The sequence below is a fragment of the Pongo pygmaeus genome, chromosome 20 (genome assembly GCF_028885625.2).
Source record: "Pongo pygmaeus isolate AG05252 chromosome 20, NHGRI_mPonPyg2-v2.0_pri, whole genome shotgun sequence".
Taxonomy (NCBI): Eukaryota; Metazoa; Chordata; class Mammalia; order Primates; family Hominidae; genus Pongo; species Pongo pygmaeus.
In genome coordinates, this window is record NC_072393.2 from 56818026 (window position 1) to 56831697 (window position 13672).

Genomic DNA, 13672 nt, shown 5'->3' on the forward strand with positions numbered 1-13672 from the left:
AGCACCTACTATGTGCTAGGTAGGCCTTGTGCTAGGAGATGCAGCAGTGCATAAAAATCCCTGCTTTCATTGGCAGGGAACAGACATAAACAAACAAACAAGATCGTGCCAGTCTTGATTATACCAAAAAGATGAAATGGGGCATTTTAATAAAGTAACATGTGGAATAGATAAAGTAGTTGGGGAAGGCCTCTTGGAGCTGAGACCTCGATGATGAGAAGGAGCTGGGGAAAGAACCTTCTAGAAGGAGGAAAGGGCTAGTGCAAATGCTCTGAGGTTGTAATCAGCTTAGTATTTGGGGATGAGCCAAGAGGCCAGGGAAGGTGGAGGCTGGGGATGTGTAAGGGGAGTGGGGGTGATGAAGCTGCAGAGGTGCAAAGGTTCTTCCTTCCCAGCCCCCAGCATGGTAGGCTGTGCTGAGGACTGAGGCCCGGGCTTGGCTTCCCTCCTGCTTATGATGGGAAGGTGGGGGAGCAGGGGAGTGGGGAGCGATGTGATCTGATTTATGGTTTGGAAGGATTGCTTTGGCTGCGGCAAGCAGCCGGGATTGGAGGGGCTCAGGAGGAAGGAGGGGGAGGGCAGCGAGACTGCAGTGGTCCAGGCTGAAATGAGGTGGCTCGCTGAATGCTCAGAGCTCCTTGAGCACACAACCTAGCGTCTGTCGATTTCACCCCCTGGAGAAACCTTCCCTGACTGCTCCGCCAGACTCCTCACCCTCTCCCATCTCCAGCCCCCTCATCCCCGGAACTATCTGGCTGCTGGTCTGCAAGCAGCTGGAGTCACCAGCATCACCCAGCCCAGGGCCTGGCCTGCAGGAGGCTTCTAGTAAAGTGGCCAATTAATCCCCGAGCCCCGTCTTCCAGGGTCGTGCACACAGTCACATGCGTGCTCTTCACATGTGTCACCCCACCCCCACACACACTCACTTGGATCTCCAGACAAGGGCTTGGAGGGTGGGATGGGCAATCTAGGAGGGGCCCTGGAGTCTCCTCCATTGAGTGTGTGGGCGATGGTGGCCACAGGGTAATAACAACCTCAGCAAGACCCTGAGGTCTGCCCCTCCTCAGGAATGGCCAGGCAGGGAAGAAGGAAGCAGCGCTCCGTCCCAGCATCCCACCACTGCCCAGACGGTTCTGAGTGGGTTCCTGGGCTGAGGCCGGGGCCTGTGTTTTCCAAGATTCCTTGGAGAGCCAGCTCCATCCTCTTCCTGATTATCTGAGCTTTGGGCTACAGCAGAAGGAAAGAGCAGGGCGGAAGCGAGCTCTGGAAAGTGGAAAGAGGAGGGTGTGCGAGGAGACCCAAGGCGGGATCCCGGCTTTGGAACGTTGGAGGTTTCCGGCCACAGAGGCAGGGCCTCCGGGGAGCCAAGAGGGGCGGGGAGAGACACACACAGAGAAGCAGAGGAGACCAACGGACCGGACAGAGACGAGGAGAGGAACAGGAAGAGAGAAGCTGGGAGAGTCGGGAACCTGGGGGCTAGTGACCTGCACACAGGGCAGGGGCACTCGGCGGTTCCCAGAGGCCACCCCTCCCACCCCAGACATCCAGACATCTGGAACTTTGGGTGCCAAGAGTCCAGCTTAATGCAGGCAGCCTGGCTTTTGGGGGCTTTGGTGGTCCCCCAGCTCTTGGGCTTTGGCCATGGGGCTCGGGGAGCAGAGAGGGAGTGGGAGGGAGGCTGGGGAGGTGCCCAGGAGGAGGAGCGGGAGAGGGAGGCCCTGATGCTGAAGGTGAGCTCTGGAGTGTCAGGGAGCTATGGGTGGTGAACTGTGGGCCTGGGAGGGGGTATTCCAAGGTTAGGGAAATGGACAATGAGGAGCGATTGGGATAGTCTCAGAGGAGTGGGAGGGTGATGGGCTCAGAGACAGGACTCAGGCGGCAGAGAATGAGTTACGAGTTGGAAAGGGGCGAATGAGGCATCTTGGTGGCAGGCTGGGGCTCACCACCCCTCCTCTGCCCCAGCATCTGCAGGAAGCCCTAGGACTGCCTGCTGGGAGGGGGGATGAGAATCCTGCCGGAACTGTTGAGGGCAAAGAGGACTGGGAGATGGAGGAGGACCAAGGGGAGGAAGAGGAGGAGGAAGCAACGCCAACCCCATCCTCCGGCCCCAGCCCCTCTCCCACCCCTGAGGACATCGTCACTTACATCCGTGAGTAACCAGAAGCCCTCACCCCCAAACCCCCAGGCCGCCGCAGTCACTTTCGCAAAAATGAAGGGTCGGTTCACTGCCAGGTGGCCTTTCAGTTGTCCATTGCCCAGCCCAGAGCCCCCACACCCCTAGGAGCCCCAGGTCCACGGCCATGCCTCCTAAGAGCCTGGGCCACTCGACCCTACCTTCCAGGAGTCCGGGGTGCCCCCCCACCGCCACTCCGCCCTCAGGAGCCCTAGATCCCAGTTCTCCAGGTCCTCAGGCCCCCCGCTGCATCTCCAGGCTCCCCCTCCGCATCTCCAGGCTCCCCCTCCAGCATGATCCCTGTCTGTCCGCAGTGGGCCGCCTGGCCGGCCTGGACGCAGGCCTGCACCAGCTGCATGTCCGTCTGCACGCGTTGGACACCCGCGTGGTCGAGCTGACCCAGGGGCTGCGGCAGCTGCGGAACGCGGCGGGCGACACCCGCGATGCCGTGCAAGCCCTGCAGGAGGCGCAGGGTCGCGCCGAGCGCGAGCACGGCCGCTTGGAGGGTGAGTCCGCGGCGCGCGGGGTGGAAAAAAATGAGAATATCTGGGCCAGGTATGGGACTGGTTGAGAAGGTGACCCTAGGTGTCTGGGGCGGGAGAGTTCGGGAGAGCTGCTGTGTGCTAGCGGACGGGGTTAGAGACTTGGGAGGCTGAATGCAGGGAGCAGGGTGGGCACTCCAGACCCGCGCGGACCCGACTGGGGCAGCACCACGCCCCCTACAGTCCAGCTCCCACCGCCTGGCCCCGCCCCTGGCGGACCAGACTCTCCACCTCCTGGCTCCCGCGGTTCTGACCACGCCTCCTCCCAGCCCTCCCCATGAGTTCCTGGCCCCGCCTCCCTCCACCCCCGGATGTTTTGTCCTCGCCCCCTTCCAGACTCTGAATGCATGACCCCGCCTCCTTCTCTACCCGGCCCCGCCCACAGGCTGCCTGAAGGGGCTGCGCCTGGGCCACAAGTGCTTCCTGCTCTCGCGCGACTTCGAAGCTCAGGCGGCGGCGCAGGCGCGGTGCACGGCGCGGGGCGGGAGCCTGGCCCAGCCGGCGGACCGCCAGCAGATGGAGGCGCTCACTCGCTACCTGCGCGCGGCGCTCGCTCCCTACAACTGGCCCGTGTGGCTGGGCGTGCACGATCGGCGCGCCGAGGGCCTCTACCTCTTCGAAAACGGCCAGCGCGTGTCCTTCTTCGCCTGGCATCGCTCACCCCGCCCCGAGCTCGGCGCCCAGCCCAGCGCCTCGCCGCACCCGCTCAGCCCGGACCAGCCCAACGGTGGCATGCTCGAGAACTGCGTGGCGCAGGCCTCTGACGACGGTTCCTGGTGGGACCACGACTGCCAGCGGCGCCTCTACTACGTCTGCGAGTTCCCCTTCTAGCGGGGCCGGTACCCCGCATCCCTGCCCATCCCACCACCCGGCCTTTCCCTGCGCCGTGCCCACCCTCCTCCGAGATCGCCCTTCCCTTCCTGTCCACGAATGGCAGCGTCCTCCCCGACCCCCAGGCTGGGCGCTTCTGGGAGGGCTCTTGCGGTGCCGGGACTCCTCCTTGTTAGTGTCTTTCCTTGAAGGGGCAGGCACCAGGCTAGGTCCGGTGCCAATAAATCCTTGTGGAATCTGACTTGAGGAGCAGTGAAGGCAGTCTTGGACTTTATCTCCTGCAGGGGAAGCCGGGAAGGGCCAGACCCTGGTCTTTGGGCGCGTGTCCTGGCCTTTGGATGCCTGTTCTGCTTTTTACAGATGTCATTTGAGCCCCAGATGGAGTGATGGAGAAACACAGGTGCATATGTACACACGGTCATCTGTTCTGTGCACAGATGGCCAGAGTACACGCGTACAAACGCTGTAGACACCTTCACCTCCATCGTGCCCGCTCTCTCGGCCTTTGGGACCCGGGGCTTGCCAATTGTCCCAGGCCTTGGCCTTGGTCCTGGTCAAAGAGATTTGGGAAACGTGAAGGGGCTAAAGGCTCTGACAAGTCCTGCAGGAAAGAGCCCGTTTAATTTGTTAAAGTGGTGTGTCCAATTTGTTTCCCCAGATGATATGGTTTCATGGACTTGTTGGGATGATATATTGAGACATGGACTTAAGGACTCACCCAACCTTGAAGCTTAGACTTCCTCCCAATTTTCCCTCCTCTGCTTCCTGCCAGTGAGGCCAGGAGCCAGTCCCTTCCCCTCTGTGAGCCTCGGGTTTTTTATTTGAACGTGGGCACAGTCCCTCCTACTTTGTGCGGCTCTTGGGATGTTCAGGTGAGACCAGGACAGTGTGCATTTGGTGGTGGCTGAACTTGAGCCACACACTACCTTCCGTCCTCACCCTTTTTTTTCTTTTTTTGAGACGGTCTTGCTCTTTTGCCCAGGCTGGAGTGCAGTGGTACAATCATGGCTTACTGCAGCCTCAATCTTCTGGGCTCAAACAGTCCTCCCACCTTAGCCCCCCAAGTAGCTGGGACTACAGGTGCGCCCCACCACACCTGGCTAATTTTTGTATTTTTTTATAGAGGTTGGTTTTTGCCATATTGCCCAGGCTGGTCTTGAACTCCTGAGCTCAAGCAATCTGCCCTCCTGGGCCTCCCAAAGTGCTGGGAATACAGGCATGAGCCACAGTGCCCGGCTGTCCCTCACCATTTTTCATACCTTTACTCCCTGGTGAAGACACCCAGGAGTCAGCCAGCCTGGGCCTCAGCATAGTGGACAGCTCTGTTTGGAGGAGAGCCTCTTTGGAAATCATCCTAGTACCTCCCCCAAGGTTGGCATCATGGGCGTGACCCTGACATCAGGGAGCCCAGGAATGGGGATGTGACCCTGTCTGTCCTTACCACTCTGCCCCTTCCCTTCCTTCAGCCACGGCACCACTGCCTAAAGGGTCACCATTGGATCCACACATGGGAGGAGCAAGCCATCACTGTCAGCTTGGATAGAGGGGAGATCACCCACCCTTCTCCCTTCAGGAGTCATTTGTCAGCCCCACATCCCCAGAGGAATACAGAATAGGAGAGTGGGGGTGTGGCCTGGAGTCAGCCCTCAATCAGAAATTCTTCTCATGCTGAGCTTCAGTTTCCCCCGGGAGGGATAGGCAGCCCTAGATCTTATAGCCAACCAGAGGTCAGATTAGGCAGACAATGATGAGTATCTATTATTTCCCAGAGGGGTCTCTGCCCTCGAAGAGCTTCCATTCTGGAAGATATTTGGGTATGGTACACCATGGCTACCCACCCAGATTCTGGAGCCAGATGGCCCAGGTTCCAGTCCTACCTCAGCCACTTATCTCCTGGGAAAACCTGAGTGAGACATAACCATGCTGCTTCTCAGTGTCTCCATCTGTTCTGTGGGGATAATAACAGTATTGATCTAGAATAGTACCAGACACAGAGGGGTCTTTGCAGTTCCCAGGTCTGAGCTTCACCAGGGCAATTCAACCTCACTTTCACCTCTCTGTGCTCTCTCCTGACACTGTGCTTTTGTATATGCAAAGATCTCCATTCTCCCTCCTCTCTAGGGTAAACACCCACTTCCAAGAATTGGATAACACATCACCCCAAACAACCAGCCTTTCCCCCAGCCCCGCGCAGGGTTAGGGATCCCCTTTGGTTTCCACAAACCCCTTGTTCCTCTCTTGACCCAGCCCTGATCAGACAGGCTGAGGGACACTCCAGGTGCATGGGGAAGGGCAGGACAAGGTATGACTTTCTCTGTCCCCAGCATCGCCTGGCACATGGGAGCCCTTTGAATGAAGATGCTTGTGTGGCATCATGCAGGGGACCCTGAGATGAGTCGGATCTCGGCTGCTTTTCCTCCTTGGCCTCCCCAAGGCTGGGTGAGGCACCTCCTCTAGTGTCCCATAGGGTCCAGGGCTTTCCACATCACTTTAGGTGCCACTGTCTGGTCTGACAGACAATGTCTGTCTCCCTGGCAGGGCCTGGAGCTACCATACCAAGCACAGGGCCAGCTGAGGGCATGCAGAGAGAGAGAGGTCTGAAGTGGGGAGTGGCGTGCCTGCAAGGACTGTTTATACATCAGAACAGCACGCCTATATGTGGCATTCGGTGCTGATTTCCTGACTCTGGTCTGCGTGGGAAACCTACTCTCTCCTCCAGGAAGCCCCACCAGACTTCCTGCGGGCCAGAGTTTGCCAATGTCCTCTCTCTGGCTCTCTGCGGAGCGCTGGTAGTGTGCAAGGCCGGAGCCATGGACCAGGGAAGGCCTCGGCAGCTGATTGGAATAGATGCATTAAGGGATCCCAGGGAAGCAGTAGAACAAGGGCAGGAGGCCTGGGATGATTAAACGGAGGAGGAAGAACCAGAGAAGGAAGAACCAGCGGCCGCACGGGCTTGCAGGGCGATAAAGCCCAGGAGGCCGAACAGCAGGCCCATTACCGCCTTCCCAGAACCACGTTTTTCCGCAGTAACCGGGTGACTCCTACGGGTCACCTCGCAAGCCCCGCCCCCTCCTCCCATGTGAGGTTCGCCTCCATTTCCCAGCAAGCCTGAGGGCCACGCCTTGGCGGTGAGTTCGGAGCTCCGCAGTCTCCAATCAGAGCTCAGACCCCTCCTCTCCACCCAGGCCTCGCCCCGAGGCACTCTGGAAAATGTAGTCCTGTCACGCGCCTGCGGGTAGGAAAACCCCAAGTCGCGAAGCCTTAACCTTCAACTCGCGTTTGGATCTCTCAGACGAGAGTTTTTCAAAACAGGTGCGTTTCCTTGGGTAGATCATAACCATTTTTTAAAAAGTGAAATAAGTTCATATGAAATATTAGTATCATAGGAAATGGTAAGAAGCTTTTCAAAATTTAAACGTCGATGTGCTGAATTAACAATATAAAATTCAATATAAAATTTCTTTCTTTGTGGCTAAACACCGGTCCAAACCAACTTAGTTTCTTTCTTTTCTATTTATTTTCAGATTCTGGTTTTTTTTTTTTTGAGACAGAGTCTCACTCTGTCGCCCAGGCTGGAGTGCAGTAGTGGCACAATCATAGCTCACTGCAGCCTCGACCTCCTGAGCTAAAGCAATCCTCCCGCCTCAGTTTTCTGAGTAGCTGGGACTACAGGCGTGCACCTTAAAAATAAACAAAAACAAAAAACGAAAAAACCAGACAATTTTAATTTGGAAATAATTTTAAACTTATAGATAACCTACACAAATATAAACACTGTAGTACAAACAAATACTCTACTCTGATTTGTTTGTTAACAGTTTACCTCATTGCTTTGGCTTCATCATTCCATCTATCCATCCATCCACCCACCCACCCACCCATCCTAGCCCAATCATCAGGGACAAGCAAGACAAAGTCAGGTTTGTTGAACCACTGAAATGAAAGCGATCTCCCCCCAGAGGAGAAGCTGCAATCGAGTTACAGGATTTGGAGGAAGAGAGAAATTTGGATGAAATTTAAGTGAAACAATGTTTAGATAGGTTTAGAACAAGGTAGGAATGTGTATAAGTGAGTGAGCATCAGGCCTGGGCCGCATACAGTAGCTCATGTCTGTATCCCAGCGCTTTGGGAGGCCAAGACAAGAGGATCACTTGAACCCAGGAGTTCAAGACCCGCCTGGGTGACATCTCTACCGAAGGAAAGGAGGGAGGGGAGGGAGGGGAAAAAACGGGAGGGGAGGGGAGGGGGGGAGGGAAGGGGAGGAGAAAATTATCTGGGTGTGGTGGCACACTCCTGTAGTCCCAGCCAGTTGGGAGGTTGAGGTGAGAGGATTGCTTGAGCCCAGGAGTTTGAGGTTGCAGTGAGCTATGATTGTATCACTGTATTCCAGTCTGGGTGACAGAACGAGATCCTGTCTCAAAAAAAAAAAAAAAAAAAAAGGAAAAATCAGATTTGGACTGCAAAGTGGACCTAAGGTCTTGTTTCCCTGGAAACTACAATGTTAATATAAATGTGGCATGCTGTGCCCAGAAACTTTTTATTTAAAACTCTGCACCAGGGCTGGAAATGGATGCTTCTTATCTTTGTCAAAGTGACAGATCTTCCAGGAAAGAAAGATTAGTCTGTTTCATTCTTACAGATAGACTTTCATACAGCAAAGTTTCCAACAGTCTATGATTTTAGAGAACAAAGTTTCTCAGTGAGTAAGATAGCAGTAGTCACTCATAAAGGGGGCCGTTAAAACACTTTTACTGCTGCAGCTCGCCCCTGGGTGAAATGTGTCCTGTTAACTTTGCGGTTGGCTTTATCTCGGTCTATAGATGAAGGGCAGGCCAGATTTTTACAGTATTAGCTAGCTTTAGCTCATATATATATATAATTTTTCTTTTCTTTTCCTGCCTTTCTTTTTCTTTCTCTCTCCCATCTTTCTTTCTTTCCTTTTTCTTTTGTCTTTTTTTTTTTTTTTTTTTTTTTTTGAGATGGAGTTTTGCTCTGTCATTCAGGCTGGAGTACCATGGTGCAATCTCGGCTCACTGCAATCTCCACTTCCTGAGTTCAAACAATTCTCCTGCTTCAGCGTCCTGAGTAGCTGGGACTACAGGTGCCTGCCACCACGCCAGGATAATTTTTGTATTTTTAGCAGAGACAAGGTTTCGCCATGTTGGCCAGGCTGGTCTTGAACTCCTGACCTCAGGTGATCCACCTGCCTCGGCCCCCCAAAGTGCTGGGATTACAGTTGTGAGCCACCACGCCCAGCCAGTTGTCACGTCTCTTTAGCCTCCTTGAATCTGGAACATTTCCATATTTATAATATTGACATTTTGGTGGCTGGACGCGGTGGCTTACGCCTGTAATCCCAGCAGGTTGGGAGGCTGAGGCAGGAAGATCACGAGGTCAGGAGATCAAGACCATCCTGGCTAACATGGTGAAACCCCATCTCTACCAAAAATACAAAAAAATTAGCCGGGCGTGGTTGCAGGCGCCTGTAGTCCCAGCTACTCGGGAGGCTGAGGCAGGAAAATGGGGTGAACCTGGGAGGCGGAGCTTGCAGTGAGCCAAGATTACACCACTGCACTCCAGCCTGGGCAACAGAGCAAGACTTTATCTAAAACAAAAAAAAAAAAACAAAAAAAAATATATATATGTACACATTTTGGAAGAACAGCTCCTTGCCCTTTTAAAAATAGAAGTTCCACATTTTTAGTTGGTCTGATGTTTCCTCATGATGATTAGATTCAAGTTATACATTCTCCACCAGAATAATGAAGTGAGGTGTGTACTTCTTTGAAGGTATCCCATCTGGACATAGTCAGTGTCCTACTGTGCCTCATTAGTGAAGTGAGTTTTGATCACCCAGCGAGCTGATGTCCCATTCCCCAGCTGTATAATACTCCTTTGCAGCTAATAAGCAGTCCAGGGGCAGATACTTAAGACAGGTAGTATCTGCCTTTCATCAAAATTTCCCCCTTGATTTCACACCCATTGATGATTCAGCAGATGTGGGCTTATTATGAATAACAAAAGATGTTCCTGGCCTGGTGGGGTGGCTCACGCCTGTAATCCCAGTACTTTGGGAAGCTGAGGCGGGAAGATCACTTGAATTCAGGAGTTTGAGACCAGCTTGGGCAACATAGTGGGATCTTGCCTTTAAAGAAAATATCAAAATTAGCCTGGCATGGTGGCAAGAGCCTGAAGTCCCAGCTACTTGGGAGGATGAGGTGGGAGGATTGCTTGAGCCCAGGAGGTCGAAGCTGCAGTGAGCTGTGATCATGCCACTGCACTCCAACCTGGGCAACAGAGGGAGACCCTGTCTCAAAAAAAAAAGACAAGAAAAAGAAAAAGAATAGGACGTTACTGTTAAACGCCTTCTCCCATCCCCCTCACCAGTACCTACCATCCTGAATTGTGTTTTGCCATTGCGTGATTTTCATTATTATTTTAGCATGTGTGTATATTTCCCGAAACAACATCTTATTTAGTTTTGCTTGTTTTTTGGGCTTTGGAGTAATAATACATGTATTCGTTGGCTCGAACTGCCCTTATAAAGTACCACAGGCTAGGGGACTGAAACAGCAGAATTGATTATCTCCCAGTTCTGGAGGCTGGAAGTCTGAGATCAAGATGTTGGCACGGTTGGTTCCTTCTGAGGCTTCCTTCCTTGGCTCGCAGACAGCCGCCTTCTTGCTGTGCCCTCATGTGGTCCTCTCTGTGTGCACATCCCTGGTGACTCTCTGTGTGGCCATATATCCTCTTCCCATAAGGATGAAGTCCAATTGGATTAGGGCCCACCCTAATGGCCCCATTTAACCTTCACCACCTCTTTAGAGATCCTATCTCCAAATGCAGTCATGTTCTGATGTACTGGGGGTTAGGGCTCCAAAATATGAATTTTGGGGGCTGCATTTCAGCTCACAACCATATCTTACTGTATGCAACTTGCTATTTTTTTTTTTTTTTTTGAAACAGAGTCTCGCTCTGTTGCCCTGGCTGGAGTGAAGTGGTACGATCTCGGCTCACTGCAACCTCCACCTCCTGGGTTCAAGCCATTCTCTTTGCCTCAGCTTCCCAAGTAGTTGGGACTACAGGCACACGCCACCACACCTGGCTAATTTTTGTATTTGTACAGATGAGGTTTCACCATGTTGACCAGGCTGGTCTCGAACTTCTGACCTCAAGTGATCCATCCGCTTCGGCCTTCTAACGTGTTGGGATTACAAGCGTGATCCATCGCACCCTGCCAATGCAACTTGCTTTTTAAAGACAAACTCCTATTCCTAAGATGCATTCATGATGGTGCCTGTAGCTTTTGTTTGCACATTTTTCAGGGGTATGGTATGAAAATGCTTACAAATAATATGGGGAGAAATCGCTGAAATGGATGGGGGAAGAAAAGAAGATTAACAAAACTAAAAGCTATTTTAATTTTTGAAAAAGCAACTAAGACTTACTTTTGGCAAACCAATTAAGAACAAAGAGACAGGCTGCAAATAAAATACAAATTGTAAAGTGGTGAATAATTATAGCGAGGACAGAGATATAAAAAGTAATTAAACTATATTATGGCTATGTGCTAACATTAAAAACCTGAATGAACTGGTTAAATTACTAGCAAAATATACAATGCTAAAATGACACAAAATTAGAGACTGAATAAGCCAGTGACTATTAAAGAATTTGAAATTATATTCAGAGATCTCCCCTCTCCCCAAAAAACCCCCAGGCACAGATGGTTTTCTAAGCAAGTGATACCAAACATTCAAAGAATGTTTAATTCCTATCTTGTATGAATTATTCCAGAAAATCGCTGGAAAATTATGTAATAACTGCCTGATTCATTTTTAGAGACTAATGCAATGTTGAATCCAAAATCGGATAAGGACCAGATGCAAGAAAATTATAGATTCATTTCGCTTGTGAATGAAGATGTAAAAATCCCAAATCAAATAATTGCCTCTTAAATCCAGCATATCATAATTCTTCATGATCAAATAAGATTCCTGCTCCTAATGCGAAGATGGTTCAAAAATTAAAAAAAAAATCTTTCAATATAATTCACCATATCAGTGACCAATGAAGGAAGAAAATACAATGATTTCAACTGATGTGGGAAAATAATTTCATAAGGCTGTACATCTATTTATGATTAAAAATTAAAACACTTCACTTTGGGAGGCTAAGGCAGGAGGATCGCTTGAGCTCAAGAGTTTGAGACCAGCTTGGGCAGCACAGTGAGACCATGACATGGTGGTGTGCACTGGTGGTCCTAGCTACTTGGGAGGCAGAGGTGGGAGGATCACTTGAGCCTGGGAGGCTGCATGGTTTTGAATTGCATTTCTGTGATGATTAATGGTGTGAATATTTTCCTGGACATTTAGCCCATTTATATATCTTCTCTGGGAAATGTCTGTTCAGATCATTTGCCCCTTTTTTGTTTGGTTGTTTTATTTTATTTTTTGAGACGGAGTCTCACTCTGTTACCCAGGCTGGAGTGCAGTGGTGGAATCCCGGCTCACTGCAAGCTCCACCTCCCGGGTTCCAGCGATTCTCCTGCCTCAGCCTCTCAAGTAGCTGAGATTACAGGCACCCACCATCACGCCCAGAGAATTTTTGTATTTTTTAGTAGATATGGGATTTGGCTATGTTGGTCAGGCTGGTCTCAAACTGCTGACCTCAAGTGATCTTCCCGCCTTGGCCTCCTAAAGTGTTGGGATTACAGCTGTGAGCCACCACACCTGGCCTCGCCCATTTTAAAATTGGGTTACTTGAGTTCTTTGTACATTTTATTTTTTGTTTTTGCTTTTTGGAGGGTTACCATATACATCTTAATTTATCAGAATCCGTTTCAGATTTATACTAGCTTTATTACAGTGAGACATAGAATGGTTATTCCTAGATAGTTCTATTCCGTTTCCCCTTGTTGTGGTATCGTTATAAACTTTTTTTTTTTTTTTTGAGACGGAGTCTCACTCTGTTGCCCAGGCTGGAGTGCAGTGGTGCAGTCTCAGCTCACTGCAACCTCTGCCTCCTGGGTTCAAGCTATTCTCCTGCCTCAGCCTCCTGAGTAGCTGGGATTACAGGCACCTGCCACCACGCCCAGGTAATTTTTGTATTTTTAGTACAGATGGGGTTTCGCCATGTTGGCCAGGCTGGTCTCCAACTCCTGACCTCAGGTGATCTGCCTTCCTCGGCCTCCCAAAGTGCTGGGATTATGGGCATGAGCCACTGCGTCAGACAGTAATGCATAAAGCTTTGAATACCTAAGCTCAAGAGTTGACATCAGCCTTTCCCCACAGATAATTCTGGTCCTTGTGAACTAGTGGTCCCCGAAGACATTTGCCACCAAGAAGGTCCTGGGGACTCGCAAAAACAGTCTGTGGGAGATAGATGTGTGAGTCTGCTTCTAAGAAGCTCTTTGGCCGCCTCTGGCACACGGGGCCATCTCTCTTCTGCTTGCCCTCTGCCCTCTTCTCTCCCTCCACTTTCCATAATTTCAACAAAATCAGTTAATATTTACAAAGCACTGAGAACAGCACTTGGGACTCAGTAGGTGCTAAAAAAAAATCATCAGCTGCTTTTTTTTTTTTTTTTTTTTGTTTTGAGACAGTCTTACCCTGTTGCCCAGGCTGGAGTGCAGCGGTATGATCTCAGCTCACTGCAACCTCTGCCTCCTGGGTTCAAGCAATTTTCCTGCCTTGGCCTCCCAAGTAGCTGGGATTACAGATGCCTGCCACCACATGAGCTAATTTTTGTATTTGTAGTAGAAACGGCATTTCACCATGTTGGCCAGGCTGGTCTCGATCTTCTGATCTCAGGGAATCCACATGCCTCGGCCTCCCAAAGTGCTGGGATTACAGGCGTGAGCTACCGTGCCTGGGCCATCAGTTGCTATTATTAGCATTATTCCTTCTGGAGAATGTTTTAGCTACTGCATTTCATGGACTCTAAGAAACTCCACTTTTATGGTTGTTACAAAGAAAGAAAAGTGCACACTGTCTATAAGATGCAACAATGCTTCCTTACCACTTGCAATTTTTCTTTCTTATTTACTGAAAGAGCTTTTATGGGTGTATTTATTACAAACAATAAAGGAAAATACAAGTAAAATAAAGGATTCCTAAAATTGTTT

The 13672-nt window shown here is 51.0% G+C and overlaps 2 protein-coding genes across 2 annotated transcripts in view; both read left to right on the top strand.

Moving 5' to 3' along the window:
- Window positions 1-1346: 1346 nt before the first annotated feature.
- CLEC11A (C-type lectin domain containing 11A) lies at window positions 1347-3787 on the top strand. The gene is made up of 4 exons (XM_054464915.2): window positions 1347-1730; window positions 1963-2149; window positions 2488-2679; window positions 3101-3787. The coding sequence occupies exons 1-4, from the start codon at window positions 1584-1586 to the stop codon at window positions 3544-3546; spliced, it is 972 nt and encodes a 323-aa protein (XP_054320890.1). The 5' UTR covers window positions 1347-1583; the 3' UTR covers window positions 3547-3787.
- A 623-nt stretch (window positions 3788-4410) lies between these two features.
- Window positions 4411-13672, top strand: part of LOC129021089 (putative G-protein coupled receptor GPR32P1) — a 33767-nt gene continuing 24505 nt past the window's right edge. Inside the window, 4 exon segments of the mRNA XM_063657395.1 lie at window positions 4411-4418; window positions 6266-6419; window positions 6506-6625; window positions 6732-6781. Of these exon segments, the coding sequence (XP_063513465.1) occupies window positions 4411-4418; window positions 6266-6419; window positions 6506-6625; window positions 6732-6781 (332 nt within the window).

Coding starts and splice junctions, on each gene's coding strand:
- CLEC11A (XM_054464915.2), top strand. CDS start 1,584: ATGCAGGCAGCCTGGCTTTTGGGGGCTTTGGTGGTCCCCCAGCTCTTG. Junction 1,731..1,962: donor GGGAGGCCCTGATGCTGAAG/GTGAGCTCTGGA, acceptor CCTCTGCCCCAG/CATCTGCAGGAAGCCCTAGG. Junction 2,150..2,487: donor GGACATCGTCACTTACATCC/GTGAGTAACCAG, acceptor GTCTGTCCGCAG/TGGGCCGCCTGGCCGGCCTG.